The 25,242-nt window shown below is 43.0% G+C and overlaps 2 protein-coding genes across 5 annotated transcripts in view; both read left to right on the top strand.

The window, feature by feature from the left end:
• The first annotated feature begins 946 nt into the window (after positions 1–946).
• Cnbp (CCHC-type zinc finger nucleic acid binding protein) lies at positions 947–9,597 on the top strand. 4 transcript variants are annotated; one of them, XM_021189369.1, is made up of 5 exons: positions 947–1,107; positions 6,894–7,031; positions 7,126–7,218; positions 7,380–7,578; positions 8,514–9,597. In XM_021189369.1, exons 2-5 carry the CDS (start codon positions 6,908–6,910, stop codon positions 8,629–8,631), a joined length of 534 nt encoding a protein of 177 aa, XP_021045028.1. In that variant the 5' UTR covers positions 947–1,107; positions 6,894–6,907; the 3' UTR covers positions 8,632–9,597. The 4 variants fall into 4 exon arrangements, with proteins under 4 accessions (XP_021045028.1, XP_021045040.1, XP_021045050.1 ...); XM_021189381.2 differs by having other exon boundaries at positions 951–1,107; positions 6,894–7,010; positions 7,377–7,578; XM_021189391.2 differs by having other exon boundaries at positions 951–1,107; positions 7,377–7,578.
• A 4,375-nt stretch (positions 9,598–13,972) lies between these two features.
• The window catches only part of LOC110316863 (pre-mRNA-splicing factor ISY1 homolog), a 24,037-nt gene continuing 12,767 nt past the window's right edge, over positions 13,973–25,242 (top strand). Inside the window, exons 1-6 of the mRNA XM_021191237.2 lie at positions 13,973–14,015; positions 15,389–15,435; positions 18,532–18,554; positions 19,448–19,499; positions 19,947–20,012; positions 21,187–21,229. Coding sequence (XP_021046896.2) covers positions 13,973–14,015; positions 15,389–15,435; positions 18,532–18,554; positions 19,448–19,499; positions 19,947–20,012; positions 21,187–21,229 — 274 coding nt within the window. The remainder of the gene's footprint in view (positions 14,016–15,388; positions 15,436–18,531; positions 18,555–19,447; positions 19,500–19,946; positions 20,013–21,186; positions 21,230–25,242) is intronic.

Below are 25,242 nucleotides of genomic sequence, written 5' to 3'. Positions count from 1 at the left end.
ACAATTTAGACACATTTTAGTACTTTTTAGAACTCAAGAGACTTGAGACTTCCAGATCTTTCATGTTTGTAGTAAAAATTCATTGAAACGGGACAGAGTTCTAGAATGTTTTAGTTTATATTGAAATTGTTTGGGGGGGGGGTGTGTGGTAACGCTAGAGATCAAACCCAGGACTTACAGGAAAAAAATTACACAATAGCCTTCTGCTTTGAGGATCTATGACTACACACACGATCTCTTTTGGAGACACCATGAAATGCAAACGAAGGTCACTCCTGAATGGGGCAGCCCAGACAATAACTTTTCTGGCCTCCTCTCCTCCATAAATCCTAGGGATGTCATTCATTATGGGTCACAGGAAGTGTTGTGACACAAATCCCCTGTCACCATCTTCAACCTCATTAGGCATTTTCATTAGGGGCTATTGCAAGCCAGGGGCACTAGCAGCGCGCTGTCGGTTTATACCCAGGAAACAGGAAACACAAAACCCAAATGCATCTCATGGACCTTAATGGTAGCCACAGCCGCTTCTATGATCAGGCCACTGCGACCTTCCCCCAAACCTAAGTGTGTGTGTTTTGGAAACCTGGCCTGCTTCTGAGCGCCCCCCAGGCTTAGGGGAGGCCGGGCAGGGGGAGGTTGGCTCCCGCAAGCTGCGACCAGTGCCCGGACCAGCCCCGTAGGCTACAGCTGGCGAGAACCATCACTCGGAGTTGGAGTGAGGCCAGCAAAGGCAGGAGGGACGAACTGCTGAAGGAAAGCCGCGAAGCGCCCTTCGCAGACACGCAACCCAGCTACGGGCGGGAAGGCCGCGAGCGCCGCAGGCCGGAAGAGGCTGGGCGTGGAGCAGTCCGCCCCGCCCCTGCCGCCCTCGCGCGAGGCCGCGCTCCCAGCGGGCGGTTCTGATTGGCTGGCCTAGCTTCCTGCGCTGATTGGACCCGTGGGCGAGGCGGAGGAGAGCCGTGCGCAGCGGCGTGTGTGGGGCCGTGTGCAGACCCGCGTGTGGCGCAGGCAAGGACCCTGAAAATAAACAGCCGCTGCTTTGCGAGTCCCTTCCTTGGTTCTACGTCCGAGCCTCCTCCGCTGTGGGCAGCTCAGACGCCGAAGGTGAGAGGCGAGGGTGTAGCCTGCGCTATGGAGGTGGCGGGGTTGGTGCGGCCGAGACGGACGGAGGGCCGGAACTGCGAGGCGCGATGGCGGCCGCACCTCGGCCTGCGCCCTGCTGCGTCAGGCGCGGGGCTCGGCCCGGTCGCCACCTCGGCCCCAGTGTCTGGCCCGCCGCACTCTGGCGGGCGTCCTGGCCGTCCTGCGGCGCGGGCACTAGGGCCGGAGCGCGGGGGCCTCGCCCGGCTCCCCAGGGCCACGCAGGCCTCATCCCTGTGGCGACGAGGCCCGGCGCCCTTGGGGCCGAGGCGAGGAGAGTCGCGCGCGGGCCTAGCGCCGAGGGCCAGGGTGGCGGGAACTCCTGGAACGGGGCGGTGTGACGGGGGCGAGCGCCTGGTCGAGGTGGAGGTCCCCAGGCCGAGCGCCGGGTGGAGGCCTGGCGGGCCATGTGCCAGCGGCTGCGGGGCCTCGGACCTGGCCCGTGACGAAGCCCGCGCACGCCGCTGTAAGGCTCGGGAGTCTGGATTCGCTTTTCCGTACTCGCGACCTTTATTCAAACTCCTGGTTTCTTGTAGTTCGTTTTCTTAAGCACCTTATTCGACATCGCTAGTCAAAAGAAACCACCTTTCCCTGGATCGACGAGATTCAAGTCTTAGGTCCCTCACCCCCCCTTTTTTTTTTAAAAATGGAGCGAGAGCCGGGTGGAAAGGACCCGTAGGTTGTCAGGCCTTTAAGGCCATCAGGGCGGCAGAAGTTCTTGGCAATATTTCTTGGATTAAACGGATATAAATTACAAGAAAGCCTCAGAAATAGAGTTGGCAAAGATCAATCTAGATTTCTCATTACTGTGAAAACCTGTTTTAGAACGGTTTAATCGTTCTCACTTGGGTTTGGATGTTGATTTTATAGGTGAAGCCTTTTGCCTGTTGCCACATGTCAAGCACATGGCCTCGGCCACCAGGCACTTTCAGAGGAAGTGACTACACTGAGGTGGGGGTGGGGGGTCTTGGAAAAGGAGAGATCGCATAGCAATCCGCTGATTAGGCTTTTGCAATATTCTTGAAGATACAAAATAGACAAGAAACCACGACACTCAATCTGACTGCATTAAAGTAAAAGGGAATTAAGTTATATCCCCATTTTACCCCCAAATTTAGTTTTACGTGATAAAAATTACCATTTCCTGTTGCTTGACCCAATTCTGGAGAGACGTATGACAATGGATTAATCTTTGGATTTAAATTTGCAAGTTTGTTAGGCATTTGCTCCTAGTATATATTGAATTTAAGATTTTGAAAGTTTTAAAAAAGGTACATAAAACTGTAATCCTCATCACTTTTAAGTCTGAAAAACTGAAAGTTACATTGGTTAAAATTCAAGCTTATCAAATTGTAACCCGCATAGTCCTAGGTACTTTTTTTTCCCCTTTTAAATCTTTTTAAGCTTGCTTCTTGTCTACAAGGAACTCTTTGTATGCTCCACTATAAAAGGAATAATTTATTGGAATCCCAAGGGCTGAATTAAGGGCTTAATTTTTCCCTCAAATTACAGCTGGTAACAAGTTTTTAAAACCCTAACTAAAATATCTGGGTATTTACCTCCTACTTCACATTAGGAAATCATTGTATTTGGACTGTTTATTTGTTTTTCGAGACAGTTTCTCTGTATAGACCAGGCTGGCCTTGAACTCAGAAATCCGCCTGCCTCTGCCTCCCAAGTGCTGGGATTAAAGGCGTGGGCCACCACCATCCAGCTCTATTTATTTTCATATTAATACCAAGAGGTAATTTATTTCAAAGAGATGTGTAGTTTGTAAAATATTTGAGCCAAGTCAGCTGAAGACTAAGGGCTTATATTCTGGCAGTTGAAGAACTGCAAATATTAAGACTTTGTAATGATGTATGGCTTGATTCCTTTTACCTTTTAGACCTAAAAACATTATATCGTCAATAAGTCACTGCTGGAATGATTGTTAGGTAAATGCATTTCCAGAGAGATTTTGCCTTCCTCTACCCTCTCCTGACAGTAAGTGGAGAGCCAGAATATTAACACCAAGCAAGGCACCTTGGCTGGCTATGTGGAGAATGCTCTTTTCCGACACTGCCTCACTTAATAGGGCTCTTGTTCTGGCACTGTCTAACTTCAGGTTGCTAAATACTTGGGATAATAAAGTGAACTTATGGCTTCATGCAAATACGAAGGCTTTGTACGTTATGAATACAAGCCAGGTGTGGTGATAAAGGCCTATACCATCCCAGTACCTGGGAAGGATGGACAGGATTGCAAATAAATTTGAAGCCTGCCTAGGCTACAGAATAAACTGAAGTTTTAAAAGGGCAGGAAAATCCAGGAGTGGTGACACACTCATTCAATACCAGGACTGAGGCCCATCTCTTAAATTTGAGGACTGCCTCCTATGTCTAATAAATTCCAGGCAACAGAGGCTGCATATGGCCCTATTCCAAACAGAGGTGGGGGAGGTAGAAGAAATATGAGTTCTGCAGTAATCTGGAGTTGACTCCAAAATTACTCATGAGGGTATTTAGCTAGTGAGATTAAGCTGTTAGTATTTGTATGTGTTAACACTCAAGGGTAAGAAGACAAAAGATTTTGGCCTAAAATCAAAAAACTCTGTGAAGGATTACTGTGAATAAATTAAAAATGATTCAATTCCAGTGACTCACCTATTGTAGTTTTTATTTGGTTTATCTAAAAGAATGTATACTTTCTGCATTGAGGTTTAAATTACATATAAGAAACAGCATGTATATGTGTATTTTCCTTTATCACTTGGCTAGCCTTAGCGAATTTAGAGGCAAACTGTTGACATATTGTCAGTACTAAGTTCTACATGTATGGCTTTAGTAGGTAAGTCACTTGTTCTCAGATTTGTTGTTCTGTTTATTATTATTAATGTTTTTTTTTGTCTTGGAACTCTGTTTAAACCAGGTTGGCCTGTTTTCCTTATTAAAAGGGAATAAGGATACATAACTTGAAGAGTGGTTAAGATAGTAGATTATGTAATAAAATGGCGGACACAGTAGATACTCAGCTATTAAGCCTTTGCACAGGTAGTCAGGACATGCAGATACGGATATAATTAACCAAGGTCGGAGTAGTGAATTATAGGGTAAAACAGTTTTCTTCCAGTTGGTACTCTTATTTTTCATCATGATGGCCAGAATCTGGTAATAGACTGTATCTTGCTTTTTATTATATCTAGTTTGTTACAACAGAGTGTGTGTGGTATTGTGGTGCCATGCCAATTTATTGGAGCATAGAAGTATGTTCAGAGGTCCTGTGGTCTCAGTATAACTGTGGTAAGGCAAGGATAACCCTTTGCTTGGGAAATAACTTTAGGGTCTAGAGGATAAAATGAATGTAAATCACTGTGTTAAGAAAGCCAGATGAACTAGTAAAGTTAGCTCAACACACCATAGTTGGTGGTGAGGGCCCTGTGTCTTTGATGTGACATAACAAATGGGTAGCCAAGTTAACTGGCTAACCTGAACATAACTGTGATTCTGGGATCTTTTTATACTCTTAACATACTAGAAGAGGAAGAGAACACACATCTGTTGTCTAACAGCAGTGAAAAGGAGTATTCTGGGTTTGGAATTGGTTTTGTTGAGATCTTGTTTCACCACCATGTTACTGCTAGGTTGGTCTAAACACTTGATCATCATGCCTCAGCCTCCTTATGCTGGGATATTAAGCATGCACCTGCCACTGAGCGGGATAATACTGTTTTTACATTTTCTCTTAGGTTTTGTGTGTGTCTGTGTGTGTCTGTGTGTGTCTGTGTCCTGGAGATGGAACATAGGGCTTCAAGAATGCTAGGCCAACGCTATACTACAGTTCTAGCCCAATATTTTGTCATTTCACACTGACATTTTTTTTTTAAAGATTTATTTATTATATGTAAGTACACTGTAGCTGTCTTCAGACACTCCAGAAGAGGGCGTCAGATCTTGTTACGGATGGTTATGAGCCACCGTGTGGTTGCTGGGATTTGAACTCCGGACCTTCAGAAGAGCAGTTGGGTGCTCTTACCCACTGAGCCATCTCACCAGCCCTCACATTGGTATTTTATGTAGCACTTATGTGATAGTAATTCTACAGAAGTCTGAGCTTGTGTGACAAATTACAGTAAGAGGGAGACTTGGCTGCTGGCCTATTTTAGTTATCTCTGGTGGAAATTCTCAACTACCCTTGGGTTTTTAGATACGTTTTCCTCCACTTAGAACTTCCTTGATTTGTTCTTTAGCACTTTTATTTTGTATGACTCTCTTTGCATGTTTGTGTGTGTGTGTGTGTCATATGTGTTGTAGCTGGTGCTAGTGGAGGTCAGAAGAGGGTGTACAGTGTCCTGGAACTGGAGCCATGCCAATGTTGGGAAGAGAATTCTAGTCCTTCCACAAGCAGCAAGTACTTGTAACTGTTGAGCAATCTCCAGTCTTGAGGGATTTTTGTTTGTTTGACTAGTTTGTTGCTATTCATCAGAAATGTCCTTATAGAGCCTTGATCCCTATTGGAAGCAAAAGCCATTGCTCCTAAAAATCTGCATTCATAGGATCATACCTAGGATTTGAGAAAGTTTGATGTACCCTTAGTACTTAATTGAAGGCATTAACATAGTAAATTAGTGATAGAGTAACTTGTGAAACCAAGCATTTTCAGTGCTTTACTGTTAGTATTTGATTAGATGGAATTGGGTCTGTATAATTTAAGGCCACCCCATCTCCACAAAAGCCATGGTATATAACTGCTACTAAAAGGTATGCTACTATGTGGTATGCTGCAGTGATTCAAAGGTGAGCCAGCCGACTCAGTCTCAGCCCTCAGGAATATGATTAAAAGCATTGTTAGTGTGATTTGATAGCTATTAACAGGTACCCTGAGTTTTAATGTGAATTTAATGTGGCTGGGAGATAATGTTCAAAAAAATTTTTTTAACAGACTTGGCATTGAGATGGCTCTTAAAAGTTGGAAAAGGGTGTGACAAGTGAGAGGGGGTGCAGAAGAATCTGAGTCACAGGTAGTGAAAGTCATAGTTCTCAGCCATGTTTTAAGTTTCTATGGGGAATGGCCAAAATCTAAAAGACCTAATTAAATGCAGCAGTTGTACATAAGAGAGTACTTTGAGTTGTCTTGCCTAAGGGAGAAGGCAGTTTGCATAGTATCTAAGACTTCTGAGCTCACTGGCTGTGGGTTTACTTTTGGTAACAAGTTTTTGAGAAAACTTGTTATATGTAGCCCAGGCTGGCCTAGAACTCATGATTCTCTGCCACTGGTTTTTCTTTTTTTTGGTTTTTCGAGACATAGTTTCTATGTGTAGCCCTGGCTGTCCTGGAACTCAGAAATCGCCTGCCTCTGCCTCCTGAGTGCTGATATTAAAGGTGTGCACCACCACGCCCAGCTTCTGCCACTGATCTTGGCTTGAAATTGTAAATTAGTATTTCTGGGCAAAAGTAAGCGATATATATAGTTACATTTATTTATTTATATAGTTATATTTATTTTAAGTTTCCCTGGGCAGTAGGCATACATGGCACGTGAGTGTATACACACACACACTTAAGCTGGATCAGGAATATTGAGATATTACTGAGATTGACACAGGCATGTTAATACATATATGCCCCATTTAGAAGTTGAAGATACAGTTTCAGAGTTTTTCATTTTGCATATGGTAGTAGGTATATGAAGCACAAGTAAATAGATAGATACTGGTCTTTCTAACCAGTAAGAATTCTAAGTGTTTAATGATATTTTTTGATATTCCAAAGCTCTAACTGCAGCTATGAGCAGCAACGAATGCTTCAAGTGTGGACGATCTGGCCACTGGGCCAGGGAATGCCCTACTGGTGGAGGTCGGGGTCGTGGAATGAGAAGCCGCGGCAGAGGTGGTTTTACCTCGGATAGAGGTATTTTTGTCGAATAAAAAAATTTGAAGTACTCCAGCATTAATACCAAAACTGGCCTGACTATCCCAATTCTTTTTGTTTCTACTCAAAATAGGGTTCCAGTTTGTTTCCTCGTCTCTTCCTGACATCTGCTACCGCTGTGGTGAGTCTGGTCATCTTGCCAAGGATTGTGATCTTCAGGAGGATGGTAAGTATTTAACACTTCATACTCTTGGGAGAGGTGAGTGTGTACTTACACACAGCTTTGTAAGGTTTTCTTAACTTTGAGGGTTTGTAGCATGTGGCTTAAACATACTACTTTATAAAGGTTTTATAGTCTTGCTCTGCTTCTTTTCCTTATTGTTGAAGCCTGCTATAACTGCGGTAGAGGTGGCCACATTGCCAAGGACTGCAAGGAGCCCAAGAGAGAGCGAGAGCAATGCTGCTACAACTGTGGCAAGCCAGGCCACCTGGCTCGTGACTGTGACCACGCTGATGAGCAGAAGTGCTATTCTTGTGGTGAATTTGGACATATTCAAAAAGACTGCACCAAGGTGAAGTGCTATAGGTGAGTAATGAAGGGGTACTGAAAAACTTGAAGACTTTTGTGGGGGTAGTGTCTGTTGAGAACGGCTTGTGACTTGATCTCCTTCCATAGGGTAGATTCAGGCTTAGTGGCAAATAGATGGCTTTACTTACCGAGCAGTCTTTTCCTTTTTTGAGATGAGTTCACTATGTAGCCTAAATTGGCCCCTCAATTTGAGGCAGTTTCAACCACTCCTGGCAAAGAAATACTACTACTGGTTTTCCTTTTGTGGTACTAGGTATTGGACCTAGGACCTCAAACCTGGTAGGCAGACACTACCACAGAACCAAGATAAAGTGTACAGTTTGGGGCAGTAAGGTCTCAGTGAGTGTGAAAGAAATTGTGCAAGTCTGTATGTATCCCATAGGGAAGGAGTATAACTATATAAACACTATGGCTTGTGTGTGGTCTAGTTACTAAGTGCTATTGGAGCATATAAATGAAACCTTAGGGATTCACTTACAAATAACATCTTTGCTGATGTTTTGGTCTTGGAACTAGTTAATCTCTTATGACAAGGATTTTGAGAACCTAGTTTTTACGCTTCTCTGTTCTTAGAAGATACAAAGACGTAGAGTCTTAGCTGGGTATGATGATTTAACTCCCATAGTCCCAGCACAGAGCTAGAAGGTTGTGTTTACGGCTTGTGTTGTCTTATATATGAGACTGTAAAGCTGTGTATAGCCCTTTTAAAGAAGGAAGAAAACACTTGAGTGCACTGTAAGGGATTTAAAAACAACCTGGGCAGTAATGTCTCATAAAAGAGAATAGTCTTACAAAGAAAAACATACTTATTTGTGTTAATTTCTGTATTGACCATTGATTTGAGAGCAGTGTTATTTGTTCTGAGAAACAATGTCAAAACTATATAATAATAATAATAATAATAATAATAATAATTTTTTTTTTTTTTTAAGGTGTGGTGAAACTGGTCATGTAGCCATCAATTGCAGCAAGACAAGTGAAGTCAACTGTTACCGCTGTGGCGAGTCAGGGCATCTTGCACGGGAATGCACAATTGAGGCTACAGCCTAATTATTTTCCTTTGTCGCCCCTCCTTTTTCTGATTGATGGTTGTATTATTTTCTCTGAATCCTCTTCACTGGCCAAAGGTTGGCAGATAGAGGCTGTTCCCAGGCCAGTGAGCTTTACTTGCAGTGTAAAAGGAGGAAAGGGGTGGAAAAAAACCGAATTTCTGCATTTAACTACAAAAAAAGTTTATGTTTAGTTTGGTAGAGGTGTTATGTATAATGCTTTGTTAAAGAACCCCCTTTCCGTGCCACTGGTGAATAGGGATTAATGAATGGGAAGAGTTCAGTCAGACCACCAGTAAGCCCTTCTGGGTTTGAGTGTGTTCCCATGTAGGAGGTAAAACCAATTCTGGAAGCATCTAAGCTTCCATAAATAACTTTAATTCTTAGCTTAATGACGGCCTTGGATTGTCTGACCTCAGTAGCTATTAAATAACATCGAGTAACATCTGCATCAGGCCCTCATAGAATATACAGTTGAGTTGGGAGTAAACTGAAAAGACAAATGTGTAGAAGGCTATGTCAGGGAAACTGGCTAAAAGCCTAACACAGAAGCAGCTTCATCCCAGTGTTGATGCTGGACGTACAGATGGTGATGGCAAAGGTGTAGAACACATTTTTTCAAAGACTAAATCTAAAACCCAGAGTAAACATCTGATGCTCAGAGTTAGCATAATTTGGAGCTATTCAGGAATTGCAGAGAAATGCATTTTCACAGAAATCAAGATGTTATTTTTGTATACTATATCACTTAGACAACTGTGTTTCATTTGCTGTAATCAGTTTTTAAAAGTCAGATGGAAAAAGCAACTGAAGTCCTAGAAAATAGAAAATGTAATTTTAAACTATTCCAATAAAGCTGGAGGAGGAAGGGGAGTTTTGACTAAAGTTCCTTTTGTTTGTTTTAAATTTTCATCAATGTATATAGAATAAAATGCCATATTAAAGAGGGGAATGTGGAGGACTGAAAGATGACAGTTTGGACTTTTCTTTCTATGCTAAGTAATGTCTTCAGTAAAGAAAAGCTGGTGATAGAAGAACACAATGTTTTATTAATTTGTAGAGCTATGAAGAGTTTTCTGTGGATCTTCTATGGTCTAATGGTCTAGTAGGTAAAGGCAGTTGCCAGATAAGCTTGGTGACCAGAGTTTAGTTCCAAAATCTATGTAGAGGTGGAAAAAAAGAACAGAATCCACAATTGTGCTTAGACACATGAACAAAGTAACATTGTCCTTACCTGTTGTCACAGTGTCCCTAATTCTCAGAGTGATGTGCCACTTAACTGCTTTTTAGCATTTTATATTTTAGCTTTATTTTGTTGGATTCCTTGGCCCTGACAATCCCAGGCACTTCTGGTTTTATGCCCTTGTTTTATAGATTAGATAATAGAAGCAAGTTAATAGGATGCAGTTTAGGGTTAACCCTAAGCACCCTACCTACTCCTGCTATCTGAAATACAATTGGCGGTTTTCCCATTTATAGTTCTGATCTCACTGCCACGCAGTTCTTCACATTGGGTGGTCTTTTTGTCAACTTGCGATGGTCATATTGATGGTAGTGTGGGAGTATACAGCTATGCCACTTCTATGACATACATTTCCACACTTAGAATCTTTGTGTTTTTACTGAGCAAGTAGTAACGTCTAAAGCAGCGGAGCATATTAAATACCCTAGTAAATTTGTTTCTAAAAGTAGAAACCAGCATAAGAAATGGTCTGTTTTCTAACATCACTATGCGATATCGTTGAGGGTGGGCACAAAGGCTGAGCGGGTAATGGTACCTGATAGGTTTCAACCATGCTAAGGTGGAAAGAGAGCAGGCTTACACAAAGGAGTTGTGACCTGCATACAGCTTTGGCATATATGCATGTGCTCTATAAAAGTAGCTGCATTCGCAGTCCTTAACCTAATGGTTTTAAAAAGTATTCTCCCAGGTGCTGGGTTTAAAGGTGTGAGCTATCACACCCAACTTTCTGAGGGAGTCTTCCCTTTTTGGCCTCCTAAAGGGTAAATAAATATATTTGGTGCCTAAAAGCCACGTGCATGCCTTTAATCTCAGCACTCAAGGCAGAAGCAGATGGGTCTCAGAGGTCAGCCTGGTCTACAAAATAATTTCGAGGATGCCAGAGCTGCTACACAGAAAAATCCTGTCTTCAAAATAAATAAGTTGGTGGGTGCCCCGTCCTTTTGTTCCTAGTATTCTTTAACCTTTAATGAATTAAATTTACTATGTGCCTATAGATATTTGCATTAAGGTCAGAGAACAACTTTGGAGTTGTCATGATTTTTTTTTTTTTAACACATTTAGTGTCTCTCAAGGAAGTGTCACCATCGGTAATTTTTTACATAATTGACTGGAATGTAGTTTTGTGGTGTTTACAAATACTGAAAATTTTAAGGATGTTGGCTCTTAATAGAAAATTAAAACTGGATGTTAGACAGCAGAGATACCTCAGCCATGTCTTGCTGTTGCAGAGGAACTGAATTCAGTTCCTAGCAGGCCATGACAGGTGCTCAGGACTGCTCAGAACTGTTACCTCCAGCTTCACAAGATCTGATGCCTGCTCCTGACATGGTCCCTACATGCAGGTGGACATTGCTAGAGGTGGAAAAAAAAAAAAAAAAACCATATCAGCAACAAAAAATTTGTACCTTCATGTTAGGCTCTACCACTGGGGCATATCTGTATCCCAAAAGGTAGGTTTATATTTGAAATACATGATAAACTGCTCAAAATTGAGACCCATGCAGTATTAGGTTTTGTGGAAGAATCTGGTCATAGTTTTTCATAGAAAAAATGATGTCTTGAGTATGAGGCTGTTAGCATGAGATTGGGTGCTTTGGTTTTTCTATTTTCCTGGTCTAGTTCAGGAAGTAGTGTCCACTCAGCTGGAGATGGACACTATCATGTGAACAGCATGTCCTAGTCTTTACATGTAGTTAGACTGAAACAAAATTACATCTATGATTACCTGCATTCCTGCCTGCTCCCCTTTCTGGAGACAGTTTTTCTGTGTTGCCCTGGCTGTTGTGGAATTTCCTTTAGACCAGGCTGCTTTCTAACTCAGATCTTCTGCCACTGAATGCTAGGATTAAAGATGTATATCATATCTCAAGGCTGTCTCTGGTCTCCAAAGGCACTGCACACATCCTGCATATACACATTCAAAACTCCCATAAAAACTGCAGCAGGCAGCGGCTGCACTTCCCTTAATTTTAGCACTTGGGAGGCAGAGTCAGGTGGAGTTTTGAGGCTAGCCAGTTTTGAAAACTGCATGGGGGTGGTCGTGTGTGCCTTTAATTTCAAAACTCAGCAAGTGGGGTATGTGAGGTAATCTTGTCTAAAGTTGCAGGCAGAGCCAACATAGTAAAGCCCTTTCTCAAAAAAACAAAAACAAAAACAAAAAAAAAACCTGAGGAAGGAGAGACTGTAAAGCAGTTAACTAACAGAACTTGCTCCTCTCATATAGGACCTGCCTGTGGGGTCCTGGCTCCAGCACCAAGACTAATGTCAGTCACCTGTAACAACAGTTCCAAAGGATCTCTGCCCTCTTCTGGTCTCCTTGGCACCAGGCACATAGTGGTATTTGTGTACGCATGCAGGCAAAACGTTGGAAGTAAAAAAGAAAAAAAGCTACATGGCCTACCTGCTCTGCCTCCCATTTAGGGGGTAGAAGTTTGAGGTTTGCTTGGACTACAAAGCAAGATCCTGTCTTAAAATGAAAAGATGGGAAGAGAGGTGAGATGGCTCAGAAGGTAAAGACTGGGATGGCTTAAGTTTGATTCCTGAAAGAACTGATCACTCTTAAGTTGTCCCTCTGGTTACTAGTGGGCATCTTGGAGCGTAAATTCTGGATAGAGAAAAGCAGTATTTGAGGTCCATAGAAAGGTACAGGAGGGCTGGTGAGTTGAAGGTCCTCAGTTCAAATCCCATCAACCACATGGTGACTCAACCTCAACCACCAGTAGTTCTGACGCCAGTGTATTTATGTATAGTAATAAATCTTAGAGCAGGAACTGAGCAAGTGGAATTGACCGGAGTAGGCAGAGATCCTACAGTTCAATTCTCAACAAACACATGAAGGTTCACAACCATCTGTATAGATACAGTGAACTCACATAAAATCACACACACAAAAAGATGCGGGAGACATTGACAAAAGCATATTCTGGCTTATGGGTCAGATAAGGTTGGGGAATATTTTTAACTGGGAAATGTTCTTTTTTTTCCCTTTCAACCAATTCAGTGTACTACATTTTTCTATCCGGCATAGACGACAAAACAAGGCTTTTCACATGAAGTGATTGAATTGACAACAAATCGTGTTGTCCCATTGAGGATTCTTAAATGTTTTACTTTTTAAAAATTCTATGCATATGGGTGTGAATGTGGAGGTCAGAGGACAGTTTGTAGGAAACATTTACATCATGTAAATTTCAACATCAAACTCAGGTCATCAGACTTGTTAGTAAACATCCCCACTCATTTGAACTGAGCTGGGTGTAGTGGAATACATCTGTAGTTTGAACATTGGGAGGCTGAAATTGTATTAACAGAGTTTCAGATCAGCCTAAGGTGGATAACAAGACCTAGAAAAACAACAACAAAAGCACCTAAAAGCCAAGAGCTATCCAAGGTATGGCTGCACAGTCTTTAAACTCAGGTATGGAAACACATCTTTAACTTGAGGCTAACCTGAGCTACACAGGCCAGCAGAACAACCTAGTGACTCCCCCCCCCCCCATGTCTTAATGTAAAGAATGACCATTGATTGTTTGGAATAAAATTTTTTTTGTTTGTTTTTTTTGTTTTTTTTTTTNGGTTTTTCGAGACAGGGTTTCTCTGTATAGCCCTGGCTGTCCTGGAACTCACTTTGTAGACCAGGCTGGCCTCGAACTCAGAAATCCGCCTGCCTCTGCCTCCCGAGTGCTGGGATTAAAGGCGTGCGCCACCACGCCCGGCTCTGGAATAAAATGTTTTAAGACAATGGCCAAAACCATTCAAATTCAAAAATTCCTCTCCCTAATTTGAGACAATTGGCCTGGGCCTGACTGGGCTCTCGACGGCTCATGATACTGCCAAGTTCTCAGCCTAAGCTGGTGGTTCCTGATTAGGGTCATCTCTTACTCAGAATAAGGAAAGGAACTTGGGATTCCTGACCAAAGCACCACTGACAATCATTTGGTTACATCCTCACAACCTATTTGCAAGAAGTGGGGACACAGATTCTAGCTGGGTGACCACCTGCCCACTTACATAGATATTCTAAGTATCTGTCTGAACCTGTTTGATTCATGGCTTCTGCTGAGATCTTGTGTATGTACTAATGGTTGAGTCTAACAGAATGGCCAGGAGCAGGGAAAGCCGATACAGTGAGCTGACCATGGGTGAGATGTACAGCCAAAACGTCTGCTGAATGCATAGCCAAAACAAATGTTTTGGTTCCTCTCACCAACACCTGACTGCAATGTCACTGGTTTTTAGCCTAATAAATGCTGTATACCTGAGCTTTGATGCACAGTGTGCTTTGGGGCAAGAGCCTGTCCACTAGTTGCCAACTAATAAAGGACTCTAATTTGGTCTTATATGCATGGTGGTAACATTCTTGCATGGACTATGACATGGGTACTCCTCAGTGTTGACTCAGTGGGAGAGCCCACCACCATTTCCAGAATTCATCTCTGCTAAGTGACTCACATAGTCTCTAACTCCTCACCTGCTCCAGTTAGCTTTTTCTCCTCTGGACCTTACTCCGTATTTCATTTTCTTCTCATTATTTTTTTGTTTTTTTGAGTCGTTTTGTGTGTAGCTCTGGCTATCCTGGAACTTTGTAGACTAGCTTCAAATTTCAAAGATATGCCGGCCTTCTGAGTCTTGGGATCAAAGCTGTCCTTCTCTTTAGTTTTTGAGGCAGGGTCTCACTATGCAATCCTGGCTAGCCTGGAACTCCTTCCTCCCTGTGTAGACCAGGGTGTCCTCCAGTTCACAGAAACTAGTCCGTTTTGCCATCAAAATGCTGGGGTTGAAGGCATTAGGCAACAAGCCTAGCCTCATCTCTATTTTAAAAGACGGTGCTCTCTGCCTTCTGAGAATGTGTGGAGAGACCTGATTCGTTGGCTTAAACGTTTCTTTCACGATTACATCTATCAGTTTCTTGGAAAGAGTCACCTTTAATAAAGAATAATGATAATTATACATGTTTCTTAAAAGGAGGATGATCATAGTTTCAGGCACTGTTCACCTCCAAGTAAATGACAGGCAGCGGTGAAGAAGCCTCCCAGGAAGGCAGGTTTGCCCCTCTGTTTCCTCAACCAGTGCCTATGCCTGGAGGTATGCCAGCAACCCTGGAGGTGACAGGACTCCACGCAGGGCCCCGAGTGGCTGTGAACACTCAGTGCATTCAGAGAGGTGGAGTCATTTTCAAAAAGGTCATCTGCAGTCATAGAAGACTCAGGAAGGGCAAAGGCAGGCCAATCTTTGACCGCAGTTACTACCAGAACGAAACCAAACGACAAATGACACCGACATTCGTGCCCCGCAAGCGTAGCTGCTGACTTAGGCGCGGGATGACGCATCGGACATGCGTCGGCGGGAAACCGCCCACCGAAGCGTAACTGCGATTCTCTCCCCTCCCCCGTCCTCCCTCCCTCGCTTCCGGCTCTTAACTTCCGGTCCTTTCCATTTATTCTTCCGACAAAAAGGCCTGACTGTCCGCTGTTTTCCGTTCCCGCGTCTGCCTGCCTCGTTCCGGGCGCCTGAGCACGTTGTGTTGCGGAGCGGCGCCTGGGCGCCCTCGCCGGCACCATGGTGAGTGCGGTGGGGAAGGGATCGGGCTTACGGGGGACCGGAGGTCTGGGCCATTGTGCGACCTCGGGCTCCCTGACCTGTGCCGGGATTCTTTTCTCCCCTGGCGTAGCTGTAAGAAATCGCCAGAAACCTGAGTTTGGGAGCTGTATTGCGTCTTGGTGGTTGAGTCCGGGTGAAACACGTTATGAGACGGCCGGGCATTCTCAGGCTCCACGGATAGGAACTTTAAAGGGCAGGTTCTCCATGCCTTTGCTCGCCTGAAGCCGAGGACAGAATCTGGCATTCTCTAGACGGGTGTGACATCACCGTGAGTGAATGAGTAGGATGGGCTGACGTGTTGAGAGGTTGTGATTCGGCTTCATTCACTCAAGAAGCGTTTAATATGGAAATATGAGATCAGACACTGTTGGTACAAAGAGGCGCAGTTACTGTAGTAATTTCAAAGTAAAGTTCCCGTGGACCTCAAGAGATGGCCCAGTGATTTATAACCACTTCACTTTGGTTCCCAGCGCCCACATGGTTGCTTACAACTGAATCCAAAATTCTAGTTTTAGGGGATCCAACACCCACTTGTTAAGTGACACTAGACATTCACGTGGTGCACTTACATGCATACAGGCAAAGCACTCATACACATACAAAAAATACTAAAAATTTAAAGGTAAAATTTCCCTTAAAAGCATACAGAGTGGCTTTCATACTTCTGAGATTTATTTATTTATTTATTTATTTTAAAGATGTTTCTGAGTTTTTTTTTTTTTTTTTTTAAGATTTATTTATTTATTATATGTAAGTACACTGTAGCTGTCTTCAGACACTCCAGAAGAGGGAGTCAGATCTTATTACGGATGGTTATGAGCCACCATGTGGTTGCTGGGATTTGAACTCCGGACCTTCGGAAGAGCAGTTGGGTGCTCTTACCCATTGAGCCATCTCACCAGCCCTCTGAGATTTATTGATGTTTTTGAAATCTCTATAGTCTTAGCTACAAACCCAGCCCATTTTGGTAGATATTTATCCATATGCATATAACATAGTATGTTTAAGAATCAGGTGTAAGTATATGCATAACCATGTGTAAAATATGGACACTTATTCAAATATATAGGCCTTCTTGTCAGTCTGTCCTTTACAATACTAAGTAGAAAAACATCATTAATACACTTTGGGCGGGGTGGTATTTACACATACATAGGTACAAACAGATGCATACCCTTGTTAAATAAAACAGGTGCGTAAACACTTAAGGAAGCCGTGGAATGCTTACAGAGGGTGTTTTGGAAGATACAGACTGTTGAGAACAGAAACCTAAAAAGGAGAGAAAACAGTGGTCTTGAAGCAGCTGCTTCTGAAGGAGGGTGTGTCCTGTATTGATGTCATATCCACCCTCCATTGGCCAGGTTCCTTTCAGAGTTGATTGGATGGGGCGATTTGAAGGGCAAGTTAAATTAAACTCATTTTGCTCTCTAAACTGTGTGTCTGTTTCTGCTTGTCTTCGTGTGTATCTGAGTAAGTCATAACATTGCAAGATAAAAGCTACAATATGAGCTGTGAAGGAAAGCTTAGATTTTGGTGAGACCGTGTCTCAGTGATGGTGAGAGGAAGAGCTAGGAGCAAAATCTTAAGTTCCAAATTCAGCAAGTGCGCTTTCTGTGTAGTTCACAATCCAACTGAAAAGACAATGTGTTCTCTTCCTGATCCTGTGTAATGCTTAGGGACCATTGACTTAACACTGGTGTGGCAGCACTTAAATGAACATCACTTTGCAAAAGCCAGTCTTGATGCTCTCCTCTGATAGCCACCGGCAGGAAACAGTCGACTAGGCTGTTTTCTGGTTAGAGTGGTGTATGGTGATACATACGTTATTCTATCAGGAGTAAGAGAGGGGCCAGAGAGGTTAATGGATATGATCACAGTACATTCTGCACATGAGTATGATTTAAAAAAAATAAAATAAAAAACCAGCCTGGTGATGGCAGCGGCACATGCCTTTAATCCCAGTGCTTGGGAGCCAGAGGTGGCCAATCTTTGAGATCAAAGACAGTCGAGTCTACAGAGCAAGTTTCAGGACAGACAGGGCTACACAGCATACTCTGTCTCAAAAAGCCAGAAACCAACCAACTGTAGGTTTAGATTTTTTTTTAAACCTATTTTTAATAAGGGTCCTTAATTGTTTTGATGTCCCTTCTAGCCCATCATCCATCAGAGGCAGTGGAAAGGAAAGACTGATAGAGCAAAGGAGGATTCGGACCTGTTTAGAATATTTCTTTGGAACAAATCTAATTTTCATTGTCAGGATATCAGCATTTACACAAATCAGCAGTGTTAGCTAGATCCATTCACAAATACCATCATGAGTCAGCAGCGGCAGGTTGATCCAGAAGAAACTGCAAGGCTCTGGCAATTGGCCCGAATATGCAGAAGTGGCATGAAGCTGCTGGAACACCACCAGAAGTTTTTTTGGTGTGTTTTCCTCTATGAAGTCATGACAAACAATGACTGGCAAAGAGTGGTAAGGCCTACCAATCCCATCCATCATCATCCGTTGTCTGTTGGAGTACATTTATACCCTTTCCAAACATCACGTTCTCTCAAGCGTCCGCTCTATCAAAATATCACATGCTCTTTTTCCAGGCTGCCTCTAGAGAACACCACATGTCTGTTCTTAGCAAAACATCCTCCCATGTGTCTGCTTCAGCAAAAACATCCTCTCATAAGACAGTTTCCAGAAAAACATCACATGACACAACTGAGTTTCCAAAGAAACCAGAAATTTCTACATCGCCAACTAACCAACCAACAAAACAGTAGAAGTGATAAAAGATATTGTAGGGCCAGAGGAATTGGCTTAGTGGTTAAGAGCAACTTATTGTTCCTCAGAGGACCCAGGTTTGGTGCCCAGTATCCATGTCAGGCGGCTTACAGTTGCTCTAGTTCCACGGAGTTGATGTTCTCTTCTGTCCTCTGGCCCATGGTACATACACAGTGCATGTAGACAAGCAGGCACAACCATTGATGGATTAAAAAGTATGATTGAAAATCACAAGAAAGACAGTTATTCTAAACTTGGTGTTTTGTTCCCTTGTCTCCTTCTAGGCCCGAAATGCAGAAAAAGCCATGTGAGTATCAATTTTCTTGGGGCTGAAAAATTTGAGATTTAGTAATCGGCACAGAGTTTGTATGAGATCCCTTTGGTAGGAATCTTTTTAGAAGTGGTTTCTTCTCCCCATGTGTTAAAATAACCTTTCTGTGTTTGTGTCCCCTTCCCCATTAAAGTTGTCTGATATCTTCCAGAACTTTCACTGGGTAAACATTTTCCCTCTTGAAGATGAGTTGGAAATGACGGGAAGGGCAACCTGATGTTAATCTTTTAGCACTTCTTCCTTTTTTTTTTTTTTTTTTAATTTTAAGATTTATTTATTATATGGAGGTCACTGTAGCTGTCTTCAGATGCACCAGAATAGGGTGTCAGATCTCATTACAAATGGTTGTGAGCCACCATGTGGTTGCTGGGATTTGAACTCAGGACCTTGGGAAGAGCAGTCAGTGCTCTTAACCGCTGAGCCATCTCTCTAGCCCCCGCCCTTTTTGTTTTTGTTTTTGTTTTTTGTTTTTTGTTTTTGTTTTTTCAAGACAGGGTTTCTCTGTGTAGCCCTGGCTGTCCTGGAACTCACTCTGTAGACCAGGGTGGCCTCGAACTCAGAAATCCATCTTCCTCTGCCTCCCAAGTGGTCTCTAGCCCCTTTTAATACTTCTGTATATTGCTCATCACAGTCTGATAAATAGCAGTTCCCCACAGTCTATATATGCAATGCAAATAAAGTAGATATTTGAGTGCCCAGAAACACAAATGATGTTGGAGGCCTATCCCTTGGAACATGCAAATCCTTAACTACTCTGGTTTCTTTATTTCCATTTGCATGAATGCTGTTAGTTGTGGTCATGAGCAGATCTACCCCATCCAGGAACTTGAGTGCTAAGAAATCTAATGGGCTCTTTTGTGTTCCTGCAGGACTGCCCTGGCGAGGTTTCGTCAAGCTCAGCTGGAAGAGGGAAAAGTCAAGGTGAGTGAAGCATTCCCTGGGAAGTACCAGGGGCAGATGCAGGCTTGGAGCCCCAGCTCTTACTGCTGTTTTTGCTGAAGAGATTGTACACTTGTGCATCTGCTTTGCCTCTTTTCTGTTGGCATGTGATTACCTGCCTCCTGCTTGCCCTTATTATTCCAGCTTTAATATTGACTAGAAGAAGGTAGAGAGTGGACCTGGAGAGATTAAATATTTGCAGATATTTATTTTAACTATTCACAGTTCCTGAGTAATTATATGTCCTAATTATATAGCTTCCTAAGAGATTGTACAGTGACGGTTAGGAATTGAATGTCCTCTAGCACTGTGACTTAAAGTATATTGAGAGCATTAAATATTTCAGGTTTCAAGGCTGACTCTGTTGTGGATGTCACATAAGTGTGTACAGAGCCTAGTTACCATGTGTGTTACTCTCACCCTTCTTAGGAACGGAGACCCTTCCTTGCTTCTGAATGTACTGAGTTGCCAAAGGCAGAGAAGTGGAGACGGCAGGTATGTTCAGCAGAAATAACGCCTCTGCTTGCTTCTTTTGTGTGTGTGTGTGTTTTACCAAACTAAGATTTTATTTTTTTTTTAAAGATTTATTTATTTATTATATGTTTGTACACTGTAGCTGTCTTCAGACACTCCAGAAGAGGGCATCAGATTTTGTTATGGATGGTTGTGAGCCACCATGTGGTTGCTGGGATTTGAACTCAGGACCTTTGGAAGAGCAGTCGGTGCTCTTAACGGCTGAGCCATCTCACCAGCACAGGAAGCTGCTTGTGGACGTTGTACATCGTGGTGCGGAGCCTAGTGCGCACCACGATGTACAACGTCCACAAGCAGGGGGATTTGAACTCAGGACCTTTGGAAGAGCAGTCGGTGCTCTTAACGGCTGAGCCATCTCACCAGCCCTGCTTGCTTCTTTTTACCTCATCAATGATTATTAACCAAAGATCTTTTTTTTTTTTTTTTTTTTTTTTGAGACTGGGTCTCTTTTTGTATTCCTGGCTAATCTCTGTGTAGACCAGGCTGGCCTCTAATTCACAGAGATCTGCCTGCCTCTGCCTCCCTAGTTCTGGGATTAAAAGCTGTTTTTTGTTTTTTTGAGACAGGGTTTCTCTGTGTAGCCCTGGTTGTCCTGGAACTCACTTCGTAGACCAGGCTGGCCTTGAACTCACCGAGATTGTCTGCCTCTGCCTCCCAAGTGTGCACTACCACTGCCCAGTGCTGTTTTTTGTTTTTGTTTTTTTGGTTTTTGTTTTTGTTTTTGTTTTTTTGGTTTTTTTTGTTTTTTTTTTTGAGACAGGGTTTCTCTGTATAGCCCTGGCTGTCCTGGAACTCACTTCGTAGACCAGGCTGGCCTCAAACTCAGAAATCCGCCCGCCTCTGCCTCCCAAGTGCTGGGATCAAAGGAGTGTGCCATCACACCTGGCGCTGTGTTGTTTTTTTTTTTTTTTTGTAAGACATATCTCACTTTGTATCTTTACTGGCCTGGAATTCATTGCATAGGCCAAACTGTGTGTGAACCCACAGAGATCTGCCTTCCTTTCTCTCCTCAGTGGTAGAATTAAAGATGTGCTCTGCCACACCTATGGCATTTTTTTTGCTTGTGAATTACTGGTTTCTTGTACTTTCAGATTTGTTCAAAAAATGATGAAAATGTGCCTGTTTCTTCCAACAGATCATTGGAGAAATCTCAAAAAAGGTTGCTCAGATTCAGAATGGTAAGCTGCCTGCCTTTTAAAGTGTTCTAGAACACAGTCAGATGTGGGGACCAGTGTGAACGCTGGCCAGGTGTGGTGCATGCTTGCAATCCCAGTGTCAGGAAGTGCGGGCAGGAGCTCAGGGCAGCCCTCACAGCTACACAGCACACTGGAGGCTAAAACCAGCAACAAGTAAACACAGTTTTGTCAGTCTGTTTGACCTAGTTGGTATTTATAGAACACAACACCTAATGACATTTCATTTAACTTTATTATATTTTTTCATTATTTTGAGCAATTTTAAATTTAAATATATTGTGATCATATTCTCCCCCTCCTTCAAGTCCTTCTCGACCCTCTCCCCCTCCCTACCCGACTTTTTTTTTTAAAGATTTATTTATTTATTTTATGTATATGGCTACACTGTAGCTGTCTTCAGACACACCAGAAGAGGGCATCAGATTCCATTACAGATGGTTGTGAGCCACCATGTGGTTGCTGGGACTTAAACTCAGGACNTCTGGAAGAGCAGTCAGTGCTCTTACCCACTGAGCCATCTCTCCAGCCCCCACCCAATTTTTAAGTTCTTTCTCTAAAAGCAAATGGTAGCACAATACAACAACAAAAGCCCCCAACCCAAGAAAACAAAATACCCCCACCAAACAAAACAGAACTAAACTGCAACCAAATTAAGTACACTAAAAAACAGTGGAACCCAGCACACACATACACACACACACACACACACACACACACACACACACACACACTCAACTACTCCTGAGCATGAGGCCTGTCATGGAGTGGTTGATATACCTAATGTTCTATTATTGAAAACTGATTTTCCCTGTCCCAGCATGCATAAACGACAGTCCAATTGTTAACCTTTACTGTAGTGGATAGGTTTTGAATCATTCATTCATTCATTCATTCATTCATTCATCTTAAAAAATAAATAAGATAAGACAAAAATTATCACATCGAAATTGGACAAAACAAACCAACAGAAGGAAAAGAGCCCAAGAGAAGGCAGAAGACTCGGAGACCCACTCATTCCCACACTCAGGAGTCCCGTAAAAGCACCTAGCAGGAGGCTGTCATAGAAACGCAAAGGCTGTGGTGGGGGCTCTGCAGGGCCTCTGCATGGCAGCCCTGAGGTCACATGAGCTTTGCTTGTGGTGACTTAGAGGGCCTTGTTTTCTTGGTGTCCTCGATCCTCTTTGGCCTGTACACTTTTTTTTTTTTTTTTTTTTTTTTTTTTTGCCTCCTTTTGTGAGGTTTTTGTTTTGTCTTGTTTTTGCTTTTTGAGACAGGGCTTCTCTGTGTAGTCCCGGCTGTCCTGAAACTTGTTCTACAGACCATGCTGGCCCCCAACTTAGAGGTCATCCTGCCTTTGCCTGCCAAGTGCTGGGATTAAAAGCATGTGCCACTACCACCCTTGGAGGGACGGGATTTAATGCAGACATTTCATTTAGGGCCGAGTGTTCCTTCTCTGTGGAATGTCTGGCTGTGGGTCACTGAATGTGTTCCCATCTGCTGCAGGAGGAAGCTTCTCTGGTGATGGCTGAGCAAGGCACTGATCTATGAGTATAGCAGAATGTCAGTGGACTGATTTTATCACTCCCCCCCACCCCCCTTTTTTAGACTAGGATTATTTGGTGTTTGTCCTTGGTCCCTAGGCTGTCTTAGTTTCAGGTTCTTGGGGTTTTTTTGTTTTTTTTGTTTTGTTTTGTTTTGTTTTTTTTAAGACAGGGTTTCTCTGTGTAGCCCTGGCTGTCCTGGAACTCACTCTGTAGACCAGGCTGGCCTTGAACTCAAAGATCTGCCTGCCTCTGCCTCCCAAGTGCTGGGATTAAAGGCGTGCACCACCACTGCCTGGCTAGTTTCAGGTTCTTGATCACCCACCCAAGCAGTGTCAGGTATGGGTTGCATCTTGTGGAGCGGGCCTTAGGTCAAGCTGATTATTGATTGTCACTCCCACAGCTTTGTGCCACCAATTGCCCCAGCACATCCTGCAGGCAGGACACCATTGTAGTAAAGAGTTTGTAGTTGGGTTAGTGTTTACGTTTCTCTCTCTCTCTCTTTTTTTTTTTTTTTTTTTTAAAGACTTATTTATTTATTATATGTAAGTTCACTGTAGCTGTCTTCAGACACCCAGAAGAGGGCATCAGATCTCATTACAGATGGTTGTGAGATTCCATGTGGTTCTGAACTTAGGACCTTCGGAAGAGCAGTCAGTGCTCTTAACTGCTGGGCCATCTCTCTAGCCTGTGTTTCTCTTTTTAGAGCATGTAGATGCTGGAATGTAGGGGTGAAGGCTTTATGTAGGCACTGGGTGGACATCTCCATCTTCAATGAGTTGTGTAGATGTTGTCTTCAGCAATGGAGCTGTGCTGTGCAGTTTGTGGACCAGCAACCTGTAGCCTTGGCAACAGCCTGGGTTGTTTAACAGTTCCTGTGGGGTTCCTTGGACAACAACTCAATTAGATGTAACACAATTTCAGTAGTGGAAGTCTAGTTTGGTGATAAGAGTTGATCACCTTCAATATGTATATATTTTAGGAAGTTTCTTCTGTATTAGGCTTCCATACTACCCCCTTTAATATTAGCTGTCTCTCCCTGTATTTCCCCCCAACCCTCCTTCCCTTGTTCCCACTTGATTCTCCCATTCCATCCCCCATCTATCTGTGACTATCTATTGTATTTCCCTTTTAAGGGTACACGAATTATTCACCAAAATAGAACATATTCTTTCTAGGCTATATGACAAATGTCAGAAAATTCAAAATAATTGAAATCTTACAAATTAAGTTTTCTGATTATACAACAGGAAGAAAAATGCCTACATACTTAAAAATTAACTTGTGCATGTGTATATTTAGAAATTCAAAAGCTTTTGTGTTGTTAACATTTATAAAATCAGCAAGCGGGAGGGTCAAGCAGGACAGCCTTGTGCTTAAGGACATGACTCAGGTTTGAAAACTAAGCAAACACTCTACTTGAGATGGTCCACAATTTCTTTCCAGCACACAGGGAGACAGAGGCAGGTGGATGCAGGCCAGCCTGGTCTGCAAAGGGAATTCCTGGACAGCCAGGGCTACAGAGAGGAGCTCTGTCTCAGAAAACAAAACAAAGAAAATAAAACAAACAACTAAACAAAAAGAAAAGAAAACCAATCAGACAGATAGCAGCAGAGGGCTGGGGAGCTGGCTCCGTGGTTAGGAGCACTGGCTGCTCTGCCCTTCCAGAGAACCCGTGCCTGGTTACCTGTCTCCACTTCAGCTTGCCTACACCCAGCTTTAACTCCAGCTGCTGGGGATCCAATGCCCTCTTCTGACCTCTGCTGGCACCCACATACAGGTGTTAGACACATATACACACATATAAATAAAAACTGAAAACCCGCTAGGAAACCAGGCATATTGGCACAGTATATGTCTGTTTAGGTGCTACTGGGGATTGACCCCAGGCTCTTGTACATCACTGAGACATACTCCAGCCTACTTGTATGTAAAGCTAACAGATAAATTCAGAGTTTGTTTGCTGAAAACAACAAAATATTACTGAAAGGAATTAAAAGATGTTAATAATATGAAGAGATGCTGTGTTTGAAGATGGTAGGACTCAGCATAGTAAAAGCTTCCTTTTCTTCCTCTTCCCTCCCTTTCTCCTCCTTCCCCTTCCTCCTCAGCTGTTCTGGAACTCACAGCTATCCTCCTGTCTCAGCCTTCCTAGTGCTAGTGTTACTGGCATGAACCATTACACCCAGCTTTTTTGTTGATACTGTTTGAGATAAGGTCTTGCTGTGTAGCCACTAGTTTTTTTCCTGCAAAATGCTAGCAGGAAAAAGATTTTTTTAAAGATTTATTTATTTATTTTATGTATATGAGTACACTATTGCTGTCTTCAGACACACCAGAATAGGAGGACATCAGATTCCATTACAGATGGTTGTGAGCCACCATGTGGTTGCTGGGAATTGAACTCAGGACCTCTGGAAGAGTAGTCTGTGCTCTTAACTGCTGAGCCATCTC

The sequence above is a fragment of the Mus pahari genome, chromosome 2 (genome assembly GCF_900095145.1).
Source record: "Mus pahari chromosome 2, PAHARI_EIJ_v1.1, whole genome shotgun sequence".
Lineage (NCBI taxonomy): Eukaryota > Metazoa > Chordata > Mammalia > Rodentia > Muridae > Mus > Mus pahari.
Note: the sequence above shows the minus strand (reverse complement) of the source record. Positions and strands in the feature narration are given on the sequence as shown.